The following is a 26,621-nucleotide window of genomic DNA, read 5'->3' as shown; positions in this document are numbered from 1 at the left end:
AATTTTGAAAAATGACCAGCAATGCATCTACTATTTCTAGGGCCACTTCCTTAAGTACTCTGGGATGTAGATTATCAGGCCCTGGAGATTTATCATCCTTCAATCCCATCAATTCCCCTAACACCATTTCCCTACTGATACTGATTTCATACAGTTCCTCCTTCTCATTAGACCCTATTTTATTTATTTAGAGATACAGCACTGAAACAGGCCCTTCGGCCCACCGAGTCTATGCCGACCAACAACCACCCATTTATACTAATCCTACATTGATCCCATATTCCCTACTACATCCCCACCTTCCCTCAATTCTCCTACCACCTACCTACACTAGGGACAATTTACATGGCCAATTTACCTATCAACCTGCAAGTCTTTGGCTGTGGGAGGAAACCGGAGCACCTGACGGAAACCCACGCGGTCACAGGGAGAACTTGCAAACTCTGCACAGGCAGTACCCAGAACTGAACCCGGGTCATTGGAGCTGTGAGGCTGCGGTGCTAACCACTGTGCCGCCCCCAACATGTTCCCCAACATTTCTGGGAAATAATCTGTGTCTTCCTTTGTGAAGACAGAACCAAAGTATGTATTTAATTGGTCTGCCACATCTTTGTTCCCCGTTATCAATTGCCCTATTTCTGACTGTAAGGGACCCACATTTGTCTTCACTAATCTTTTCCTCTTCACATATCTATAGAAGCTTTTACAGTCAGTTTTTATGTTCTCTGCAAGCTTACTCTCATACTTTATTTTCCCCTTTTTAATCAATCCCTTTGTCCTCCTTTGCTGAATTCTAAACTGCTCCCATTCCTCAGCTTTGCTGCTTGTTCTGGCCATTTTATATTTCTCCTCCTTGGATCTAATACTATCCCTAATTTCTTTTGTAAGCCAAGTTTGAGCCACCCTTCCTGTTTTATTTTTGCGCCAAACAGGAATGAACAATTGTTGTAATTCATCCATGCTTTAATGTTTTAAATGCTAGCCATTGCCTATCCACTGTCAACCCTTTAAGTAAAGTTCCCCAATCTATCATAGCCAACTCGGATCGTCTTATGAGGAACGGTTGAGCAGGTTGGGCCTATACTCATTGGAGTCCAGAAAAATGAGAGGTGATCTTACTGAAACATATAAGATTCTAAGGGGGCTCGACAGGGTAGATGCTGAGAGGATGTTTCTCCGCATGGGGTCATCTAGAACTAGAGGACACAGTTTCAAAATAAGAGGTGTCCCTTTTAAGACATAGATGAGGAGGAATTTCTTCTCTCAAAGGGTCGTTAATCTTTGGAATTCTCTTCCCAAGAGACCAGTGGAGGCTGGGTCATTGAATATATTCAAGGCTGAGTTGGACAGATTTTTTATCTACGGGGGAATCAAGGGTTATGGGAGGCACACAGGAAAGTGGAGTTAAGGCCACAATCAGATCAGCCATGATCTTATTAAATGGTGGAGCAGGCTCGAGAGGCCAAATGGCCTACTCCTACTACTATTTCTTATAATCTTTTGATTTTATGAACTTACAGAACTTGCTGCCTACTTGGTTGGTGGAAGTGGAAATGATGAATGATGTCAAAAGGAAATTGGATGGGCACTTGAGGGCAATAAATGTGCAGGGCTACGGGGATACAGCCAGGGAATGGGACTGATCAGATTGCTCTATCGAGAGCTGGCATGGACTAGATGGGCCAAATGGCCTCCTTCTGTGCCGTTATGACTCTATGATAAGACCGTTTCATTTCAATCCCCGTATGTGCTGAATTAGATCAAAAGTCTGTCCAAGGGCAAGGCTGGCAAGTTTAGGGAACCTTGGTTGACGAGGGTCTGGTCAGGACAAAGAAGGAGGCATATGTCAGGTATAGGCAGCTGGGCTCAAGCGAGTCCCTCGAGGAGTATAGGGGATGTAGGAGTACACTTAAGAAGGAAATTAGGAGGGTGAAAAGAGGCCATGAGATTTCCCTGGCAGATAAAATATAGGAGAATCCGAAAAGATTCTATAAGTATATTAAGAGTAAAAGGGTAGCTGGGGAGAGAGTAGGTCCCCTTAAGGATCAGTGTGGAGCCACGGGAAATGGGTGAGATCTTAAACGAATACTTCTCATCTGTATTTACCGTGGAGAAGGTCATGGAAGCTAGTGAGTTCAAGGGAGGGAACAGCGATATGCTGGAGCATATCAACATTACAAAGGAGGAGGTGTTGGAGGTTTTGAAGTGCAATAAGTTGGATAAATCCCCAGGGTCTGACCAGGTGTATCCGGAAGCAAAGGAGGAGATTGTTGGGGCCCTGGCACAGATTTTTGTATCATCGTTAGCCACAGGTGAGATACTGGAAGACTAGAGGATAGCTAATGTTGTGCCTTTATTTAAGAAGTGCAGCAGGGATAAGCTAGGGAACTAGAGGCCGGTGAGCCTTACATCAGTGATGGAAAAGTTATTGGAAGGGATTCTGAGAGACAGGATTTATATGCATTTGGAAAGGCAAAGTCTGATTAGAGATAGTCAGCATGGCTTTGTGCGTGGGAAATCATGTCTCAAAAATTTGATTGAGTTTTTTGAGGAGGTGACCAAGAGGATTGACGAGGGCAGGGCGATGGACGTTATCTACATGGACTTTAGCGAGACCTTTGACAAGGTCCCGCATGGTAGGCTGGTCCAGAAGGTTCGAACACATGGGATCCAGGGTGAGCTAGCAAATTGGATACAAAGTTGGCTTGGTGATAGGAGGCAGAGGGTGGTAGTGGAGGGTTGTTTTTCAGATTGGAGGCTGGTAACCAGTGGTGTGCCGCAGGGATCGGTGCTGGGCCCTCTTTTGTTTGTCATATATATTAATGACTTGGATGTGAATGTAGGGGCCATGATTAGTAAGTTTGCAGATGACACCAAAATTGGTGGTATAGTGGACAGTGAAGAAGGTTGTCTAAGGTTACAACAGGATATAGATAAACTGGGAAAGTGGGCAAGGGATTGGCAAATGGAATTTAACGCAGACAAGTGCGAAGTGATGCATTTTGGGAAGTTAAACCAGGGTAGGACATATACAGTGAATGGCAGGGCCCTGGGGAGTGTTCTTGAGCAGAGACACCTTGGGGTGCAAGTACCTGAAAGTGGCAACACAGGTAGACAGGGTGGTGAAGAAGGCGTATGGCATGCTTGCATTCATCGGCCGAGGCATTGAGAACAAAAGTTGGGACGTCATGTTACAGTTGTACATAACGTTGGTTTGGCCACATTTGGAGTACTGTGTGCAGTCGCCGCACTACAGGAAAGATGTGATTAAGCTAGAGAGGGTGCAGAAAAGATTTACAAGGATATTGCCTGGTTTAGAGGGCTTGTGTTATAAAGAGAGATTGGATAGGCTGGGTCTGTTTTCCGTGGAGCGAAGGAGGCTGAGAGGGGACATGATAGAGGTATATAAAATTATGAGAGACATAGATAGGGTAGATAGCCAGAGTCCGTTTCCCATGGTAGGGGTGACTAAAACTAGAGGGCATAGATTTAAGGTGAGAGGGAGGAAGTTTAAAGGGGATCAAAGGGGTACATTTTTCACACAAAGAATAGTGGGTATCTGGAATGAGCTGCCTGAGGAGGTGGTGGAGGCAGGAACAGTAGCAACATTTAAGAGGGCAGGTACTTGAACGAGAAAGGCATAGAGGGATATGGAATTAATGCAGGCAGGTGGGATTAGTATAGATGGGCATTATGGTCGGCATGGACGCGGTGGGCCGAAGGGCCTGTTTCTGTGCTGTACCACTCTATGATATTATCTTTAACTGCCTTAGTTAGCCACGGATGGTGCTTCCCCTGCCCCCCCAGAGTCTTTCTTTCTCACTGGAATGTATCTTTGGCTCAGTGTTATGAAATATCTCCTTAAATGTCTGCCATTGCATCTCTACTGACCTATCCATTAACCTAATTTCCCAGTTTTCTTTAGCCAGCTCTGTCTTCAAACCATCATAATTACCCATATTTAAGTTTAAAACTCTAGTCTTAGATCCACTCTTCTCACCCTCAAACTGAATGCAAAATTCAAACATGTTGTGATCACTACTACCTAGAGGCGGCTTTACTATGAGGTTGAAGGGGTTAAGCAGAATTAAGCAATGTATTAGAAAGGCAACTCAGCAGAATGTAATTAAGTAAGGATGAGAAAAGAAGCTGTTCGGGCAAAAGGCAGGATTAAGGAGTGAAGGTTGATAGCTGGGATTGGTGCAGGCTTCACAATCAACAAACTATGGAATGTTTGACTAATGTGAAACAAAAAGATAATGGAATCAGTCTCGAGACATCTGGAGTAGAGGCCTGCTACCCGACCAAAACCCGACGGGACCTGAAGACATGTGTCGGGTTTGGGTCAGGTCGGGCCCATCTTTAGGGTCCAGCTACTGAGCTCGGGTCAGGTCGGGCTGAGTCCAGGTAGAGTCTGGTCGGGGCAGGCGGGACACACACGGTAAGTGCTCTGCTGGTAAGTATTGAAATTAAAAAACTTACCTGATCTGGGAATCTGGGACGAAGCTGAGTCTGCACCGTGTGCGAGTGACGTCACTATGACGACAGCACACATGCACTGCAGCTTCTTGCAGGTTCAGTGTCAGGAAGGTAAGTAAAGGGATGGTTGGGTCAGGCTCAGGTCCGGTCGAGTCGGGGCGGGTCGTGCCCGGGTCTAAATCGGAGGGACTTGAGCCGGGTCGGGCTCGGGTCCGCTGGTTTCGGTCGGGTTCCTTTTTCCCGACCTGAGCAGGCCTCTAATCTGGAGTGGACACTGATAAGACGAGAACGGTGTATTCATTAGAGTGCATGATCAATCATCCAATGTTTGACATTATTGCATGAAAAAAACAATATATAAGTTTGTATCTTTGTGTGGAAAATCAGAGGACTATCTCATAGAGTCAAAGAGAGATACAGCACTGAAACAGGCCCTTCAGCCCACTGAGTCTGTGCTGACCATCAACCACCCATTTATACTAATCCTACATTAATCCCATTTTTCCCTCTCACATCCCCACCTTCCCTCAATTCTCCTACCATCTACCTACATTTCGGGCAATTTTTACAATGGCCAATTTACCTATCAACCTGCAAGTCTTTGGCATCTGGGAGGAAACTGGAGCACCCGGAGGAAATCCACACGATCACAGGGAGAACTTGCAAACTCCGCACAGGCAGTACCCAGAACCGAACCCGGGTCACTGGAGCTGTGAGGTTGCGGTGCTAACCACTGCACCACCCCTCTCGGACTGCCTGAGGTGCTCTCCTTGCATATGCTTGACTAAATGATCAAAACCTGTACCCGAGTCTCCTTGAGTGGTGATTGAGTTGTCCCACAACAGTTCGCCGCAGTTGGCAGGATACTTGCACCGGACCATCAGAGCGATGCTGCAAGTGGGTGAGTATATTTATTTGCCACACATTGTTAGGGCAGTAAGCCCACCCGAGTGAAGGTCCGGTCGAGTACCCAAAGAATCTAAATGAGGACTCAGGACAGGAGGCACCGGGTAAGGTGGGAGAATCACGCTCTCTGGACAGTAGTCCGAAGCTGCGCAGAGGTCAGAACCACTGACCATAAGGTAAAGAGGATGTAAAGCAGTGCTGGTCGGGAGAGACAAAGCGGATAGGAGACTGCGCGTCAGGAAGCTAGCAAAATGTCAAAGAAGAAGTTGAGTAACGAAATGCATTTCGACTGGGGCCCGGAGGGCTCCATGACTAAGGTTATGGCAGAACAACATAAAAAGATTATTAAAAAGATGCAAAAGGATGGGTGGGACCTGGAGGAAACCCCCGGGAAGCAGAAAACTTGGTGGATAGGTCAGAAGAAGGATAGGGAACAGTAAGGGGTAGTTATTGTGACTGCACTATACTTGCAAATATGTAGGCATGTGAACGCCCATGCGCAGCAAATAAAGACTTGTAGGATTAGTATAAATGGGTGGTTGATGGTGAGCACAGACTCAGTGGGCTGAAGGGCCTGTTTCAGTGCTGTATCTCTCTTTGACTCTATGAGATAGTCCTCTGATTTTACACACAAAGATACAAACTTATATATTGTTTTCCTCATGCAATATTGTCAAACATTGGATGATTGATCATGCACTCTAATGAATACACCGTTCTAGTCTTATCAGTGTCCACTCCAGATTAGAGGCCTGCTCAGGTCGGGAAAAAGGAACCCGACCCGAACCCGAGCCCGACCCGGCCCAGGTCCCTCCAATTTAGCCCCGGGCACGACCCGCCCCGACCTGAGCCTGACCCAACCATCCCTTTACTTACCTTCCTGACACCGAACCTGCAAGAAGCTGCAGGTGGCGGCTGTATCCTCTGCCTCTGACAAAAACACGAATGATGCATTTGATTGGGGAAGCCTGGCAGAGGAGGCAGCCCAATACGGGGAACATCCGCCACCCCTCCACCCCCTTCCCCCCCGCCACGAGGGAGCGGGAGTGATCCTCACGGCACCCCCTCTCGAATTTCCCAAAATGGCCCCTATAATGGTGCAGACCAAAACCTCCAAAAAGTAAAGGATGAAAAGAGTAATGTTAAAGTTGATGAAGACGGCAATGAAGTAGAAACGAAAGAGGTAACGGAGAAGATAACGCACGTCCTCTTTAGTCCAGGTGAAAAACAGATGTTATTTAAAGAACTGCTCCGCCTTAAGCCCCGCAATGATAATAGGGAATTTTGGACTAAATCTGGGGAAATGCAAGAATTCCACTGTATGCACCCAAAGGACACACACGCCTTGGTGAAGGCAAAGTGCCCCGGGGAAATATGGAACGAGTTTCACTATAACTACCATGCAGGTGGGTGGATGGCGATGGAAAGGGGACAACCACTGATGAGATAGCGGGCAAACATCAGGCTGTAAAAAAGAAGTTCAGAAGAAATTGGGAAAGGGTGAATCCAATTGGGGATATATCACATTCATTGCCCAGAGGAAAGGGGAGTCAGTAATGGACTATGAGGAACAGGAGTGGGATGCATATGTACACTACACTGGTCCTGACTTCCCATCGCATAACAAAGAAATATTTTTGAAAATGTTATAGGAAGGATTCAGCCCAGAACAACAGAAGGTCCTAAATGGGTTTGTCAGTGGGAGGAAATTATATAGATATCATGCGATGGCTTAGACCAACAAGGAAGTAAAATAGGAGCTATAGCAACAGTGACCACACAGAAGGGATGCTATAACTGCGGCAAACAAGCCCACATGGCAAAGGACTGTAAGGTGCAAAGGACAGGCACCATCCGACAACCGGTGTACGAACTGCAGAAAGCCCGGGCATAACCGGAATGACTGCTGGCGCCCGGTGGAGGAAACGAAAGACAAGGGCCGAGACAGACCTCTAGTGGCGGGTCAGGGCAACAGTACTTGACAGCTGAAGAGGTCCATCAACTGTTCCGGGACAGGGCCAGGAACAACACATAGGGAATATCGGCCCTCGGATCATCCAGGGCCAGGGAGCCCCGAATGTTTGTTGACGTGCTGTTAGAGCCCAGCAGTGCAGTACATTAATAGACACTGGGGCATCTGTATCAATCACGGACCTGGATTTGCCAGTAATGACACAAACAGTAACTTTATCCGGGATAGGGGGGACGAGAATCGAAGCAAAATGCAGTGAAACTATTCACCTAGAAGTGATTGTTAAAGTGATTGTTACCCATCCAGATATGGGTATGTAAAACAACAGGAGGATCCTGGGGATGGCCTTTTAATAGAGCTGGGGCTTTGATTAGCCCAGGTGATCGTAAGATACTAATGTGCTCAAGGGGAAAATAATCCCTACTATTGCTCGCAATGTAGTGGCGGTGACCGAGGCCAACCCAGACCCATGGGAACACCACGATCCCCGGCAGCGCTGTGCCGACCAATCACTGGAGTTTGGGCCCAGCACAAACATGACTGTGGAAGGGTTAATATGGCACCCGTCTACATATCGGGACTAGAGCATTCCCCAAGAAAACAGTACCCCATTAAACGGGAAGCGCAGGAAGTGGTGTGGGAAATAGTACAAAGCCTGGAACGCAGAGGAATAATAAGGATGCATTCTACCACAAATTCCCCCGTTTGGCCAGTCGGGAAGCCCGACGGATCTTACTGACTATCGATTACACAGACTCAACGAAGTGACACCCAAAGAACAAGTGATAGTAGCTAGTCCTGCTACTATATTTAATGGCTTGGGGCCAGACCATACAATTTTCTCTGTACTAGACGTAGCAAACGGATTCTGGGCTATCAGTTTGCATAAGGAATCCCACCGGCAGTACACTTGGATGCGCTTGCCTCAGAGATTTCACAATAGCCCGGCAATTTTTCACCAGGTTATGTGCGAAACCCTGAGTCAGGCAAGCCTAGACGAGGACAGTACCGTAGTCCAATACGTAGACGACATCCTGATTGCCTCAAAGACCGCAACCTCTAGCCTTAGCTGCTTGCACACTCTTAATTTTGTACGTTCTGTCCCATCCTGCCACGATCTGATTATTTCCCTTATTGCTACCTTTGCTCTCTTGCCTTGCCCTTTCTCTTTAATTTATCATATCTTCTCTCACTTGATCTCTCACCGTCCTATTTAGTTTAAAGCTCTCTCTATCACCCTAGTTATATGACTCGACAGAACTCTGGTCCCAGTTCCGAAGAAGGGTCACTGACCCGAAACGTTAACTCTGCTTCTCTTTCCACAGATGCTGCCAGACCTGCTGAGTGAATCCAGCATTTCTTGTTTTTGTTTCTGGTCCCAGCATGGTTCAGGTGAAGACCGTTCCAATGGTACAGCTCCCACTTTCCCCAGTACTGGTGTCAGTGCCCCATGAATTGAAACCCATTTCCCCATACCAATCTTTGAGCCATGCATTTAACTCTCTGATCTTATTTACCCTACTCCAATTTTCACGTGGCTCAGGTAATAATCCAGAGATTATGAGCTCCAGGACATCACTGCAGGAGTTCCTCAGGGTAGTGTCCTAGGCTTAACCATCTTCAGCTGCTTAATCAATGACCTTATGTAATTCCCTCCAACAAAAGGGATGTTCACTGATGATTGCAGTGTTCAGCACCATTTGCAATCCTCAGATACCTAATCCAGAGATCATTATCTTTGAGGTTCTGCTTTTCAATTTAGCCCCTAGTTGCTCATACTCTCTATGCAGAACCTCTTTCCTAGTCCTACCTATGTTGTTGGTACCCACATGGACCATGACAACTGGATCCTCCTCCTCCCACTGCAAGTTCCTCTCCAGCCCTGAGCAGATGTTCTGAACCCTGGCACTGAGCAGGCAACACAGCCTTCTGGACTCTTGCTCTTGGCTGCAGAGAACAGTGTCTATCCCCCAGTCTATACTGTTCCCTACTACCACTACATTCCTATTTACGCACCCCTCTTGAATGGCTTCCTGTGCCATGATCTGCTTGCTCATCCACCCTCCAGCCCCGCTCTCATCCATACAAGCTGAAAGAACCTCAAACTTGTTGGACAATTGCAAGGGCTGAGGCTCCTCCACTTCTGCGTTCTCGATCCCCTTACCTGCCTCATTCGCAGTCACATCCTCATGTCCCTGGCCACTGGCCAAATCAGAAGACCCTATATTGTGTGGTGTGACTGCCTTCTGGAACAAAGTGTCCAGGTAACTTTCCGCCTCCCTGATGCATCACAGTGTCTGTAGCTCGGCCTCCAGCTCAACAACTCTGAGCCGAAGCTCCTCAAGCCATAGACAGTTACTGCAGACATGGTTGCTGTGACTCAGCTGGTGTCCACGAGCTCCAACATACTGCAGCTGCAACACATCACCTGCCCTGTCATCCTTGTGTTTTAAATAACTAATTAATTATTTACTCAATTATTTTTTTAATTAATGCCCCTCCTCACCTGCACATACTGCTCTAATTTAAACCTTGGTACAATAAACCTTACTGCTTAAAAATAAAACAGAACATTAGACTCATCAGATTCTTACTTCCCTTTTGTTCTGCTTGCCTGTCTTAATTAATTGCAAGGTAGTTACATAAATTTTAATTTTACGCTTTTTCTAATTTCCAGCGATTAGACTATTAACACACACACCCTAACAGCAGTGCACTAACCAAGCTATTTACAGATACTCCCTAACAGCATTTACTCACCAACCAATCACCTTACAGCTTTCCTGTGATGTCACTGTTTGAATTTTTATCAAACTCAATCAGTATACATCCACTCCAGAAGCTGTACAGCTTCTCTCCTCTCCCTGAAGGTAAGTGAAGGCTTTGAGCCTCACGCTGTATTGATCCACTCTTGGTTCTAGGTGCTTCCTGAAGATAAGTGAAGGCCGCGAGCCTCACACTGCATTTATTCGGTCCTGGTTCTAGGTGCTCCCATGCAGTCTGGCTCCTCTCTGCTTTCCATTAAGGGTTTGGCAAGTAGCTAGGATTCTAGCGACAGTGCAAACTGGTGGTATTTGGCATCACTGTTTGTGCAAGGGATGTTGATGTACAGCAGATCGTCGCATTTAGAGCTGTGGAACTTACGGGGGTGTAACTTCACTCTGCTGCTATTAATAGAGTGGCAATCTGCACTGTGGTAGGTGCAGATGTGAAGAACACTGGGCAGATCGTGTCTCCACTAGGTCTAGTTGGTGCCAATGTCCAGACTTCGGGTGACCACCATGATACCGTGTGGTGATGTCTGCCTTGGAAGAAGGTGTTGTTGCAGAGTTTATTCAGGACACAAAGCTCAAGAAGGCATTGTCCATTATCGTTGATCTTGGCCGCCCCATGATGATCAAGGCATGTTGGCCATGAATCACCGTTTGTCCCAACACATGCTTTGAAGTCATCCAGGATGAATAGTCTCTTGTCAATCTTGTTGTAAAAGAACCTTTAGGGATGAGTGACCATAATATGTTAGAACTTTTACATCATGTTTGAAAGCGAGGTAGTTCAATCCAAAGACAGGGTGCTAAATTTGAACAAAGGAAATTATAAAGGTGTGAGGGGCAAATTGGCTGAGGTGAATTGGGAAAATACATTAAAAGGTATGACAGTACATAGACAATGGATAGTCTTCAAAGGATTATTACATAGTTTAAAGCAACTATACATTCCTTCAAGGCACAAAAACTCCAAAAGTAAAGGCAGTCAACCATGGCTAGCAAAGGAAGTTAAGGAGTGAATAAAATTAAAAGATAAGGCCTATAAAGTTACCAGAAATAGTAGTAAACCTGAGGATTGGGAGGATTTTAGAATGCAGCAAAGGAGGACCAAGAAACTGATTAAAAAAGGAAGAATAGAATATGAATGTAAACTAGCAAAAAACATAAAAACGGACTGTAAAAGCTTCTACAGATACTTAAAAAGGAAATGTTTCGCTAAGACAAATGTGGGTCCATTACAGGCAGAGTCAGGAGAATTTATAATGGGGAATAGAGAAATGGCAGAGAAGCTAAATGATTACTTTGTGTCTGTCTTTGCTGAGCAAGATACAAGAAATCTCCCAGAATTAGAGATCCAAGGGACTAGGGAGAATGAGGAATTGAAAGAAATTAGTATTAGTAAAAAGGTTGTATTGGAGAAATTAATGGCACTGAAGGTTGATAAGTCCCCAGGACCTGATGTTCTACATCCCAGAGTTTTAGAAGAGGTAGCTATGAAGATAGTGGATGCATTGGTGATCATATTCAAAAATTCTACAGATTCTGGAAAGGTTCCTGCAGATTGGAAGGTCACAAATGTCACCCCACTATTTAAGAAGGGAGGGAGAGAGAAAATAAGGAACTACAGACCTGTTAGCCTTACATCAGTAGTAGGGAACATGTCAGAATCTATTCTAAAGGATGTGATAAATGGACACTTGGATAATAATGATCTGATTGGGCATAGTCAACATGGATTTATGAATGGGAAATCATGTTTGACGAACGTGTTGGGAGTTTTTTTGAGGACATTACTGACAGAATTGATAAAGGGGAGTTGGTGGATGTAGTGGATGGTGGACAAATGGGTAATGTGATATATGAATTTCAGTGCCAGTGTGATGCTAGGTATATAGGCTGTACGTCCCAAAGACTGGCGGATGGTAGCCAACATGTCCCTTCCGCTGTTCGCAACGGGCAAGCGACAGGCCATACCCGTGCTTGCAAAACTCAAAACACAATGTCCAACATTAGATGTGATTCCACGATTGGACAACATTTGCTCAATAATCCACAGTGTGCTAAGAATTACCCTGACAACCAATTTAAGATTGTCAGTAGGTCTTGCAGTGTGGTGCATTTGAGCGTATTGGAAGCTACATATATTAATACACAGGGCCCTGTTATTTGCAGACAGAAAGAATATGTACACACATTGCGCCTGTTTCAGCTGAACAAAATAAGTGACAACCATTCCCTGGTTCATTCCTCAGGGCAATGCCTTGACCAATCAGAGTCAAGCTGCCTAGTTTAAATTTCAAACAAAGCTTGGCAGTGAACTGTCAGTCATTGTAGACTGGTGCATTCTCCATGGCAATGCCTCTACAAATCAGAGTTCACTTGCCAACCAATCAGCACTCTCTTCTCATGCAGTATAAGTTGTTGTTTTTCCTGACTTTGGTTATTCCTGCGTATTGTCCTGATGAGTGCAAGACGAAAAGCTTCGACAACATGTCTCTATTTTTAGCAATTCTCAAGGACATAGTATACTTGGATTTTCAGAAAGCTTTTGATAAAGTTCCCCACAGGAGGTTGGCTCGCAAAATTAAAGCACACGGGATAGGAGGTAATATACTGGCATGGATTAAGTATTGGTTAATGGGCAGAAAACAGAGAGTAGGAATAAACAGATCATTCTTGCATCGGCAGGCTGTGACTAGTGGGGTACCGTAAGGATCAGTAATTGGACCCCTGCTATTCACAATATATATCAATGATTTGGATGATTTTTGAAGAAGATCACCAATGCATCCACTATCTCCATAGCTACCTCTTCTAACACTCTGGGATGTGGAACATCAGGTCCTGGGGGCTTATCAACCTTCAGTGCCATTAATTTCTCCAAATGTAATATTTTCAAGTTCGCGGATGACACAAAACTAGGTGGGAATGTGTGTTGTCAGGAAGATGCAGAGCGGCTTCAAAGGGATTTGGACAGACTTAGTGAGTGGGCAAGAATGTGGCAGATGGAATATAATGTGGAAAAATGTGAGGTTATCCATTTTGGTATGTGCAGAGTATTTCTTAAATGGTAAGTGATTAGAAAGTGTAGATGTACAAAGGGACCCAGGTATCCGTGTCAATAAGTCACTGAAAGCTAACATGCAGGTGCAGTAAGCAATTAAATAGGCTAATGGTATGCTAGCCTTTATCACAAGAGGATTTGAGTACAGGAGTAGTGAATTCTTGCTTCACTTGTATAGAACCTTGGTTAGACCGCACCTGGTGTACTGTGTGCAGTTTTGGTCCCCTTACCTTGGGAAGGATATTATTGCCATAGAGGGAATGCAACGAAGGTTTGCAAGACTTGTTCCTGGGCTGGTGGGACTGTCCTATGAAGAGAGATTGGGGAAACTGGACCTGTAATCTCTAGAGTTTCAGAGAATGAGAGGTGATCTCATTGGAACCTACAAAATACTTAAAGGGATAGGCAGGGTAGATGCAGGTAAAATGTTTCCCCTGGTTCGGGCGTCTAGAACCAGGGGACACAATTTCAAAGTAAGGGGGAAGCCACCTGGGACAAAGTTGAGGAAAAATTTCTTTATTCAGAGGGTTGTGAATCTTTGGAGTTCTCTACCCCAGAGGGCTGTGGAAGCTCAGTCATTGAGTATGTTTAAAATAGAGATTGACAGATTTCTAAATACCAATGAGATAAAGGGATATAGAGATAGTGTGGGAAAAAGGCATTGAAGTGGATGATCAGCCATGATCGTACTGAATGTCGGAGCAGGCTTGATGGGCTGAATGGCCTACTCCTGGTCCTATGTTCCTATGTTTGTCATTTGGGATGTTCCTCAGAACGTCATCTAGGGAGTCACAGAAATGCTCTTTATCTGAGATGCTGGCATACAGAATTAGTGCGTAGGCACATATGATGTTGACTGTGCCTCCATCAGATGATAGCTGCAGGGAGATGAGGCACTCCGAGGTTGCTTCTGGCGGCTCAATTGACTGTGTCAGGCGGTTGCTTACTGCAAAGCCTACACCATGCTTCCAGCGACCTTCGGCAGTCTTTCCATGCCAGTAGAAGGTGTAATTAGCCTCTCGAATAGAACCTGTGTCGGCTAATCTGGTTTCTTGTACAGCAGCAATATCGACACCAAACCTGTGCAGTTCATGGTCAATCAGGGCTGTCTTGGGTACACTTGCTGAGGAGTGTGGGTCATTGTTTATTCCAGGGCACACAGTCCTCATATTGCAGCTTCCAAGCTGAAAAGTTACCATTCTTTGTTTGCTGCGTTGCCTAGGCATGGTTTTTGGAGATAGAGTTGGTTAGCATCTGCACCTCCCTCCCGACTTCACAGGCTGATGTCCAGAGGAAAGACGAAAGCCTATACGTGTGGGGCCTTTTCGGTTGCTCTGCGACTGATTTAGTAGCAAAACTAAGGTTAATGGGAATTGGGGGAAAATGCTCCATTGTTTAGAGTCATAGCTAGCACAAAAGAACATGGCTGTGTTTATTGCAGGCCAATCATCTGAGCTCCAGGACATCATTGCAGGAGTTCCTCAGGATAGTGTCCTAGGCGCAACCATCTTCAGCTGCTTCATCAATGACCTTCCCTCTAACAAAAAGTTAGAAATGGGGATGTTCACTGATGGTTGTACAGTGTTCAGCACCATTTGCAACTCCTCAGATACAGAAGCAGTCATTGCCCACAAGCAGCAAGACCTGGACAACATTCATGCTTCAACTGATAAGTGGCAAGTAACATGTGCGCCACACAAGTGCCAGGCAATGACTATCTCCAACAAGAGAGAATCTAACCATCTCCCCGTGACACTCAACGGCACTGCCATCACTGAATACCCCGCTATCAACATCATGTGGGTTACCATTGACCGGAAATTTAACTGGACCAACCATATGTGGCTACAAGAGCAAGCCAGAGGCTGGGAATTCTGTGACGAGGAACTCACCTCCTGACTCCCCAAAGACTACCTACCATCTATGAGGCACAAGACAGAGTGTAAAGGAGTATTATACATTTGCCTGGATGAGTGCAACTCAAAAAGCTCAACACCATTCAAGACAAAGCAGCCTGCTTGATCGGCACCCCATCTACCACCTTAAACATTCACTCCCTCCACCATTGGCGCACAGTGGCCACAGTTTGTACCAGATCTAGGTAGAATAAAAAAACAACAAATAATAAAACACTTGTATTTACAGAACACCCCTAAGGTAATAAAATGCCTCAAAGCATTCCACGGAAATATTACAATGCAAAATTTGACACCGACCTACGTAAGGCTATGTTAGGGCAAATGTCCAAATGTTTGGTCCAAGAGGTAGGTTTTAAGGAGCATCTTAAAGGAGGAAAGCGAGGTGGAGAGGTTTAGGGAGGGAATTCCAGAGCGAGGGCCAAGGCAGCTGAAGGCATGGCCACCAATGTCTGAGCAATTCAAATCAGGGATGCTCAAGATGCCAGAATATTAGATGAGCATTGATCACTTGGAGGGTTGTAGGGCTGGAGGAAATTACGGAGATAGGGACAGGCCGTGGAGGGATACGAAAACAAGGATGAAAACTTTTAAAATCAAGGCGTTACTTGAGCTGAAACCAATGTAGATCAGCAAGCACAGGGGTGGAGTGATCAGACTTGGTACAAGTAAGGACATGGGCAACAGAGTTTTGGATGACCTCAAGTTTACGGAGGGTAGAATATGGGAGGTTGTCCAAGAATGCATTGGAATAGTCACATCTAAAGGTAACAAAGGCATGGATGAGTGTTTTGGCAGCAGATGAGTTGAGGCGAAGTTGGGCGATGTTATAGAAATGAAAATAGGTCGACTCAGATGGCACTGATATGTAGTGACAAGCTCATCTTGGGGTCAAATATGGTAAGGTTGCGAACAGTCTGGTTCAGCATCAGGCAGTTGCCAGGAAGAGGGATGGAGTTGGTAGCTAGGGAACAGAGTTTGTGGCAGGGATCAAAGACAATGGCTTCAATCTTCCCAATATTTAACTGGAGGAAATTTCTGCTCATCCAATACTGAATAACAAACAAGCAATCTGATAATTTAGCAGCAGTGAAGGAGTTGAGAGGTGGTCGTGAAGTAGAGCTGGGTCTCTTCAGCGTACATGTGAAAACTAATACTACATTTTCAGATGTAGAGGAGCAATCGGAGGGCCCTTGGAGGACCCTTGTTTAAAAAAAGAAGTGAAGGATAAACCTGGTGATTGTACGCCAGTCAGTTTAATATGGGGAAGCGTTTAGAAATAATAATCTAGGAGAAAATTAGCGGCCATTTGGACAAGTGTGTACTAATAAAGGAGCCAGGCCAGATTTGTGAAGTGTAAATCGTGTTTGACTAACTTAATTGAGTTTTTTGATGACGTAACAGGGAGGGTGAATGAAGGCAGAGCAGTTGATGTTGTGTACGTGGACTTTCAAAAGACATCTGAAAAAATATCACATATTAGGTTTGTTAGTAAAATTGATGTCCACTGGATAAAAAGGGCAGTACCTCATGGATACCAAATTGGCTAAGGGATAGAAAACAGAGTTGTGGTGAATGGCCATTTCTCAGACTGGACGGAGATATACAGTGGAGTTCCCGAAGCTTCTGTACCAGTGTCACTGCTGTTTTTGATATATATTAATGATTGGACTTGGAGGTACATGGCACAATTTTGAAATTTGCAGGCGACATGTAAACTTCCAGTGTAGTAACAGGAAGAAAGATAGTGATCGACTTCAAGAGGACACAGACAAGCCAGTGGAATGTGTGGATACAGAGCAGATGATATTCAATGAAAAGTATAAGGTGATAATTTTGCTTGGAAGAATAAGGAAAGACAATACATAGTACAATTTTAAAGGGATGCAGGAAGAGAGAGACCTGGGTTGTGTGCGCACAAATCTTTGAAGGTGGCAGGAAAAGTCAACAAAGCTGTTAATAAAGCTATTGGATCCTGGACATTATAAATAGAGGCATAGAGTACAAAATCCAGGAAGCTATGCTAAATCTACATAAAGCACCAGTTCAGCCATAGCTGGAGTATTGTGTGTGGACACTACACTTTAGGAGGGTGTGAAGGCTTTGTAGAAGGTACAGAAGGGATTTACTGGAATAACTTCTTGTAGGAATACAGGGAAAGGGCGGGGGAGTGGGTCTAGCTAAATTTCTCTTACAGATAGCTGGCAAGGGCTCAACAGGCCAAATGGCTTCCTTCTGTGCAGCAATTATTTTATGATTCTATGAATGGTTCCAGGGCTGAGGGAGTAAAGTTATGAGGATAGATGGAGAAGCTGGGTTTCTTCTCCTTGGAGCAGTGAAGGCTGAGAGGACATTTGATAGAGGTGTTTAAAATCATAAAGGGTTCATATTTAAGGTGATTGGCAAAAGTACCAAAGGCGACATGAAGAAAATCCTTTTGTCTTTTACAAAGTGAGGATTTGGAATGCACTGCCTGATAGGGTAGTAGATACAGATTCAAAAGTAGCCTGCAAAAAGGAATTGGATAAATACTTGAAGGACATAAATTTGCACTGATAAGGGGTAGGAGCTGGGGAGTGGGACTAACTGAATTGCTCTTTGAAAGAGCTGACACAGACCTGATGGGCAGAATTGCCTGGTTTCTGTGCTGTACTATCCTAGGATTCTATTCTAGTACATGGCCAGTAAAGTAATCCCGAGATTACCACTCCTAAACCTTTCCTAATCTAAATTCATCTTTCAGGATGTCAGGACTTTCTTTATCTATGTCATTGACTCCCACATTGACCACAACAACTGGTTACTTACTCTCTCCTTACACAATCTTTAGCATCTATTTGATATATCTCTTGCCCTAGCTCCTAGAAGACAACAAAGCATTGGAACTGTTTACATTATAACAAGCTGCATGATATAACTCTCCAGTATTTTATAAGACACTGTCTTACATTGTGTGTTGCATTAATACTTTTCATTATAAAATAGCATATCCTCCAATTCACCATAAGTAGTGTCGTTGGAAATCAGCTGGTTAAAATTTTCAACATGAAATATAATGAAGTGCTGAATAAAAAACAGACCTGTCTTTCATTAGCTGATATAGGTTTTCTTTCATGTATTCAAAAACAAAGTAAAGATGGTCGTTTTCCCTTATAACTTCTTTCAGCTTGATAACATTTGCATGGTTTAACTTCTTTAGTGACTGTAAAATACAATTTAAAATGCAATATTAATCTCATGTTTATAGCATTTGGACAACATTTTATGTAGTTGATGTACAGGTTGATGTACCAACACATCCCCAAGAAGTGATTAATTCCTATGGTGCTATACAGTGCAAGTTCTTTAAATGGGACAACCTTCTCAGGAAAAACATTTTTCCAATCATTGAAGAATGAATCTTCCCCAGACTAAGCATCCTTGCGTATGTAAACTGCTGAACTAGAAATTCTTATTCTTGTCCAACAGCTGCTTTATCAGAGTTAGATGGCATTTTCATCATCTCTGGGAAATTAATATTAGAAGACGTATGAATATTTGTTCAAAGTGCAATACTTAACCCAGATATTGTCACTACAGAATATTTTTGGAATCGCAATACAGATCACTAAGTATGAAATTTCATTTGTTTAAACTATTCAAACCTATTTTAAACAAGGTTCAGTTTCTCTTCAAAACAAATGGGGGAGAAAACTTCAATAACAATATTTTAGCCTATCAACACTTTGTTACACAATAAAATCTGGATCTTATGTAACACACATTTCCTGTACAGGTCTTATTCATTCTCATGACATCCAGTTAAGTTGTTGCAATTAGTTACCAGATCAGTATTGTATGACTAAGATACAAAGTAACGAAAGAAAGACTTACATTTGTACTGCAATGTTCACTTACTCAGATCTTGAGACTTCTTTTCATGGTTCAGTAAGCTCATACACCATCTGGCATGGTACTGAGCTATACAGACAAGGAAGATGTTAGGTTTGATCACTAAATTGTGCTGAATCAGTTTATCTCAACACGAATGGGACCAATGTCCTCATGGGGAGGTTCACTAGTGTAGTTGTGGAGGGTATAAACTAAATTGGCAGGGGGATGGGCACTGGCATAAAGAAGTAGAAAAGAGGAATAGGTGCACAAAGTGAGAGTGTTGGGTAGTACTAGAGAAGGTAGGAGTAACATATTAGATAGGAGCAGACTAAGAAGGACTTCTAGGAATAAAAAGATAGGTTTACAATGCATCTATGTAAACGTACCAAGTGTGGTGAATAAGGTTAGTGAACTACTCGCCTTGTAGGAATATGACGTAGTGGCAGCAACGGAAACATGGCTTAAAAATGGTGAGGTCTGGGCACTTAATATTCAAGGATGCAAAATGTTCAGAAAAGGTAGAGTAGGGAAAAAAAAGATACGCAGGGTGGCAGGACTGATTAGGGAAGGCATTGTGGTTCTGGAAAGAGTGGATGTCCTTCAGGGGGCAAGGACAGAATCCATTTGATTAGTGTTGAGAAGCAAAAAAGGGATGATCACATTTCTGGGTGTATTCTATAGGCTTCCAAATAATGAAAGAGAGATAAAGGAGCAAATCTGCAGGGAAATAACAGAGATGTGTAAGAACTATAGGACTGAATTTTATGAGCCCCCTGAGACAGGTCTGGGGGTGGGGAGCAGTCTATAGAATTGCAACGGGGTTGGGGGGTGGAGGGCCTTGGCCTCCCCTCCCGTTGCACTAAAAGCCCACCCCTTGCTGGGTCCTGCCTGTCTGGCCCCTGCGACGCTGCCTCACTTAGCTTGAATCCAGGCTCATGTTCTTCCTGTCTGCAAAGAACAGGGCCCTGTGCATTAATATATGTAGCTTCCAGTATGCGCAAATGCGCCACACTGCAAGCCCGAGTGACGATCTTAAATTGGTTGTCAGTGTACAAGTACACACATTGCGCCTGTTTCAGTTAAACAAAATAAGTGACCGCCATTTGCTGATTCATTCCTCAAGGCAATGCCTTGACCAATCAGAGCCAAGCTGCTTGGTTTAAATTTCAAACAAAGCTTGGCAGTTAACTGTCAGTCACCATAAAGTGGTGCATTCTCCATGGCAACACCTCTACCAATCAGAGTCCACTTGCCAACCAATCAGTACTCTCTTCTCATACAGTATAAATTTGTTGTTTCCCTTATGGGAAAGACCACTGTGTAAGGTCCCCCCCCCCCAAGCTGACCGGAGGGGCTGGATCCATGGGAAACCCCTCGAACTGTATCGGTAACATTTTGTGTGCTGTAAAATGTAAAAATGTATATGGCATGACAAATGAAATGGAAGGGTTGTGAGGCAACTCATGATTGTATTGAAGGAAACTGATCACCTTTGCACTGTTTGTAATTTTTGACTTGGTGCTGTTTGAAACTGTTTGGTAATGTATTTTTTTTACAGATTTTTATGAATAAAGTATATATTGGAAATAACATTTTTGTTGTTGTTTCCCTTATATTGGTATTCTTGTGAATTGTCCTGATGAGTGCAAGACGAAAGCTTTGACAAAATGTCTATTTTCAGCAATACTCAAGATAGGATTAATTGATGACCTCATAGTGAAGGCATCCCTAGGTAGCAGCGACCATAATATGATTGAATTTTACATTCATTTTGAGGAACAGAAGAGTGGGTCCAAGATGAGTATTTTAAACTTAAATAAGGGCAATTATGAGGACATGAAAGCAGAACTAGCTGAAGTGAACTGGTAGATTAGGTTAAGGGATAGGTCAAAAGAGGTGCAGTGGCAGACATTTAAGGGGATATTTCAGAATACACAAAATAGATACATTCCCATAAAGAAAAATTCCAAGGGGATTATCTGTGGTTAACTAAAAAAGTTAAGGATAGTATCAAAATTAAAGAAAAGCACATAATTGTGCAAAGATTGGGTGGTAGATCAGAAGACTGGACAGAACATATATAAAAAAAGCAAAAAATCACGAGAAGACTAACAGGGAGGGAAAAATTAGAGTATGATAGAAAGCTAGCTAGAAATATAAAAACAGATAGTAAGAGTTTCCACAGATAATTGAAAAAAGTTAACAAAGTCCTCTAGAAAGTGACTCTGGAGAATTAATAAAGGAAAATAAGGAGATGGCAGATGAATTGAACAGGTATTTTGCATCGGTCAGCACTATAGAGGATACACGTAACATCCCAGAAATTGCTGTAAATTAGGAAATGGAAGGGAGGAAGTCAAGAAAATTACAACCAAGGGAAGTGATACTGAGCAAATTGTTGGAACTGTGGCCTGACATGTTCCCTAGTCCTGATGGACTTCAACCTAGGGTCCTAAAAGAAATGGCTAGTGAGATCGTTGATGCGATGGTTTTAATTTTTACAAACTTCCCTAGATTTGGGCAAGGTTCCATTAGATTGGAAAATAGCAAACATAACTCCTTTATTCAAAAAGGGAGGGAAACAGAAAGCAGGAAACTACAGGCCAGTTAGCTTAACATCTGTCTTAGGGAAAATGTTAGAAGCTATTATTAAAGATGTTATAGCAGTGCACTTAGAAAAATTCAAGGTAATCAGGCAGAGTTAACATGGGTTTGTGAAACAGACATCATGTTTAACCAATTTCTTGGAGTTCTTTGAAGAAGTAACATGTGCTGTGGATAAAGGGGAGTGGTTGGATGTACTGCACTTAGACTTCCAGGAGGCATTTGATAGGGGCCACATCAAAGGTTATTGCCGGAAATAAAAGCTCATGGTGTTGGGGATATCATATTGGCATGGATAGAAGATTGCCTAGCTAACAGGAAACCGAGAATAGGCATAAATGGATCATTTTCTGGTTGGCAAGATGTAATGAGTGGTGGGCCGCAGGGAGCTGTGCTGAGGCCTCAACTTTTTACAATTTGTATAAATGCTTTTTTTTATTCATTCATGGGATGTGGGTGTCGCTGGCTAGGCCAGCAATTATTGCCCATCCCTAATTGCCCTTGAGAAGGTGGTGGTGAGCTGCCTTCTTGAACCACTGCAGCCCATGTGAGGTAGGTATACCCACAGTGCTGTTAGGAAGGGAGTTCCAGGATTTTGACCCAGCAACAGTGAAGGAATGGCGATAGAGTTCCAAGTCACAATGGTACGCGACTTGGAGGGCATCTTGCAGTAGGTGCTGTTCCCATGCATTGACTGCCCTTCTCCTTCTAGTTGGTGGAGGTCGTGGGTTTGGGAGGTGCTGTCTAAGGAGCCTTCGTGCGTTGCTGCAGTGCATCTTGTAGATGGTACACATTGCTGCCACTGTGCATTGGTGGTGGAGGGAGTGAATGGTTGTGAATGGGGTGCCAATCAAGCAGGCTGGATGGTGTTGAGCTTCTTGAGTGTTGTGGGTGCTGCACCCATCAGGGCAAGTGGAGTGCATTCCATCACACTCCTGACTTGTGCCTTGTAGATGGTAGACAAGGTTTGGGGAGTCAGGAGATGAGTTACTCGCCGCAGGATTCCTAGCCTCTGACCTGCTCTTGTAGCCACGGCATTTATATGGCTACTCCAGATCAGTTTCTGGTCAATGGTAGCCCCTAGGATGTTGATAGAACAAAGAACAGTACAGCACAGGAACAGGCCATTCGGCCCTCCAAGCCTGCGCCGATCTTGATGCCTGCCTAAACTAACACCTTCTGCACTTCCGGGGCCCATATCCCTCTATTCCCTTCCTATTCATATATTTGTCAAGATGTCTCTTAAACGTCGCTATCGTATCTGCTTCCACCACCTCCCCTGGCAGCAAGTTCCAGGCACTCACCACCTTCTGTGTAAAAAAACTTGCCTCGCACATCCCCTCTAAACTTTGCCACTCGCACCTTAAACCTATGTCCCCTAGTAACTGACTCTTCCACCCTCGGAAAAAACTTCTGACTATCCACTCTGTCCATGCCGCTCATAACTTTGTAAACCTCAATCATGTCGCCCCTCCACCTCCGTCGTTCCAGTGAAAACAATCCGAGTTTTTCCAACCTCTCCTTATAGCTAATGCCCTCCAGACTAGGCAACATCCTGGTAAATGTCCTCTGTACCCTCTCCAAAGCCTCCACGTCCTTCTGGTAGTGTGGCGACCAGAATTGCACGCAATATTCTAAGTGTGGCCTAACCAAGGTTCTGTACAGCTGCAACATGACTTGCCAATTTTTATACTCTATGCCCCGACCGATGAAGGCAAGCATGCCGTATGCCTTCTTGACTACCTTATCCACCTGCGTTGCCACTTTCAGTGACCTGTGGACCTGTACGCCCAGATCTCTCTGCCTGTCAATACTTCTAAGGGCTCTGCCATTTACTGTATACCTCCCACCTGCATTAGACCTTCCAAAATGCATGACCTCACATTTGTCCAGATTAAACTCCATCTGCCATTTCTCCGCCCAAGTCCACAACTGATCTATATCCTGCTGTATCCTCTGACAATCCTCATCATTATCCGCAACTCCACCAATTTTGTGTCGTCCGCAAACTTACTCATCAGACCAGCTACATTTTCCTCCAAATCATTTATATATACTACAAACAGCAAAGGTCCCAGCACTGATCCCTGCGGAACACCACTAGTCACATCCCTCCATTCAAAAAAACACCCATCCACTGATACCCTCTGTCTTCTATGACTGAGCCAGTTCTGTATCCATCTTGCCAGCTCACCTCTGATCCCGTGTGACTTCACCTTTTGTACCAGTCTGCCATGCGGGACCTTGTCAAAGCCTTTACTACAGTCCATATAGATAACATCCACTGCTCTTCCTTCACAAATCATCTTCGTCACTTCCTCAAAAAACTCAATCAAATTAGTAAGACACGATCTCCCCTTCACAAAACCATACTGTCTCTCGCTAATAAGTTCGTTTGTTTCCAAATGGGAGTAAATCCTGTCCCGAATAATCCTCTCTAATAGTTTCCCTACCACTGACGTGAGGGATTATAGGAACATTGGAACAGAGGAAGATAGGAACAGGAGTAGGCCATTCAGCCCCTCGAGCCTGTCCCGCCATTCGAGATTATGGCTGATCTGCGGCCTAACTCCATATACCTGCCTTTGGCCCATATCCCTTAATATTTTTGCTTAACAAAAATCTATCTCAGATTTAAAATTAACAACTGTTCTAGCTTCAACTGCTGTTTGTGGGAGAGTGTTCCAAACCTCTACCAGCCTTTGCGTGAAGAAGTGCTTCCTAACATCTCTCCTGAACGGTCTACTCCTAATTTTTAGACTATGCCCCCTAGTTTTAGAATCTCCAACCAGTGGAAATAGTTTATCTTTATTTAGCCTGTCTTTTCCTGTTAATATCTTGAAGACTTCAATCAGATCACCCCTTAACCTTCTAAATTCTAGCGAAAACAGGCCTAATTTGTGTAATCTATCTTCGTAACTTAACCCCTGTAGTCCAGGTATCATTCTTGTCAACCTGCGTTGCACTCCCTCCAAGGCCAATATATCCTTCCTAAGGTGTGGTGCCCAGAACTGCTCACAGTACTCCAAGTGGGGTCGAACCAGGGTTTTGTACAGCTGCAGCATAACCTCTGTGTCTTCATATTCCAATCCTCTTGATATAAAGGCTAGCATTCTGTTAGCCTTTTTGATTATTTTCTGCACTTGCTCGTGGCATTTTAAAGATCTATGCACCTGAACCCCCAAGTCTCTTTGGACATCCACTGTACTTAAACTCTTCCCGTTTAGAAAGTACCCTACTCTATCCTTTTTTGGTCCAAAATGGATAACCTCCCACTTGCCTGCATTGAAATCCATCTGCCACAGTTTTGCCCAATCACCTAATCTGTCAATATCTCTTTGCAATTTTATACTATCATCTAGACTGTCTATCTACAATGCCGCCTAACTTTGTATCATCAGCAAATTTGGATATATGACTTACTATGCCATCATCCAAGTCGTTAATGAATAATGTGAATAATTGAGGCCCCAACACAGATCCCTGCGGGACACCACTAGTTACATCCTGCCAATCGGAGTACTTACCCATTATCCCCACTCTCTGTTGCCTACCACTCAACCAACTTTTTAACCATGTCAATAATTTGCCCTCAACTCCATGGGCTTCTACCTTAGTTAACAGTCTCCTATGTGGGACTTTATCAGCGATGGTAATGCCATTGACTGTCATGGGGAGATGGTTAGATTCTCTCTTGCTGGAGATGGTCATAGCCTGGCACTTGTGTGGCGCGAATGTTACTTGCCACTTATCAGCCCGAGCCTGGATATTGTCCAGGTCTTGCTGCATTTCTACACAGACTGCTTCAGTATCTGAGGAGTCACGAATGGTGCTGAACATTGTGCAACCATCAGCGAACATCCCCACTTCTGACCTTATGATTGAAGGTCATTGATGAAGCAGCTGAGGATGGTTGGGCCTAGGACATTACCCTGAGGAACTCCTGCAGTGATATCCTGGAGCTCAGATGATTGACCTCCAACAACCACAACCATTTTCCTTTGCGTTACGTATGACTCCAACCAGCGGTGAGTTTTCCCCCCATTCCCATTGACTTCAATTTTGCTCAGGCTCCTTGATGCCATACTCGGTCAAATGCTGCCTTGATGTCAAGGGCAGTCACTCTCACCTCAACTCTTCAGTTCAGCTCTTTTGTCCATGTTTGAACCAAGGCTGTAATGAGGTCAGGAGCTGAGCATCACTAAGCAGGTTATTGCTAAGCAAGTGCCGCTTGATGGCACTGTTGATGACATCTTCCATCACTTTACTGATGACTGAGAGTAGACTGATGGGGCGGCAATTGGTTGGGTTGGACCTGTTCTGCTTTTTGTGTACAGGACATACCTGGGTAATTTTCCACATTGCCAGGTAGATGCCGTGTTGTAGCTGTACTGGAACAGCTTGGCTAGGGGCAAGTTCTGGATCACAGGTCTTCAGTACTATTGCCGGAATATTGTCAGGGCCCATAGCCTTTGCAGCATTCAATGCCTTCAGTCGTTTCTTGATATCATGCGGAGTGAATCGAATTGGTTTAAGACTGGCATCTGTGTTGCTGGGGATTTCAGGAGGAGGCCGAGATGGATCATCAACTTGGCACTTCTGGCTGAAGACTGTTGCAAATGCTTCAGCCTTATCTTTCGCACTGATGTGCCGGGCTCCCCCATCATTGAGGATGGGGATGCTTGTGGAGCCACCTCCTCTAGTTAGTTGTTCAACTGTCCACCGCCATTCAGGGCTGGATGTGGCTTAGATCTGATCCGTTAGTTATGGGATCACTTAGCTCTGTCTATCGCATGCTGCTTGCGCATTTTGGCATGCAAGTAGTCCTCTGTTGTAGCTTCACCAGGCTGACATCTCATTATTAGGTATGCCTGATGCTGCTCCTGGCATGCCCTCCTGCACTCTTCATCGAACCGGGGTTGTTCTCCTGGCTTGATGGTAATGGTAGAGTGGGGGACATGGCCATGAGGTCACAGATTGTAGTTGAGTATAATTCTGCTGCTGTTGACGGCCCACAGCGCCTCATGGATCCCCAGTTT

At 44.4% G+C, this 26,621-nt stretch overlaps 1 protein-coding gene across 6 annotated transcripts in view; it reads right to left on the bottom strand.

Moving 5' to 3' along the window:
• mak (male germ cell-associated kinase) overlaps positions 1-26,621 on the bottom strand; it is a 417,670-nt gene that overhangs the window by 241,272 nt on the left and 149,777 nt on the right. For all 6 annotated transcript variants that reach the window (XM_068058371.1, XM_068058408.1, XM_068058377.1 and 3 more), the window contains one exon: positions 18,186-18,307. In XM_068058371.1, coding sequence (XP_067914472.1) covers positions 18,186-18,307 — 122 coding nt within the window. The remainder of the gene's footprint in view (positions 1-18,185; positions 18,308-26,621) is intronic.

This window comes from Heterodontus francisci, chromosome 2, assembly GCF_036365525.1.
Source record: "Heterodontus francisci isolate sHetFra1 chromosome 2, sHetFra1.hap1, whole genome shotgun sequence".
Lineage (NCBI taxonomy): Eukaryota > Metazoa > Chordata > Chondrichthyes > Heterodontiformes > Heterodontidae > Heterodontus > Heterodontus francisci.
Note: the sequence above shows the minus strand (reverse complement) of the source record. Positions and strands in the feature narration are given on the sequence as shown.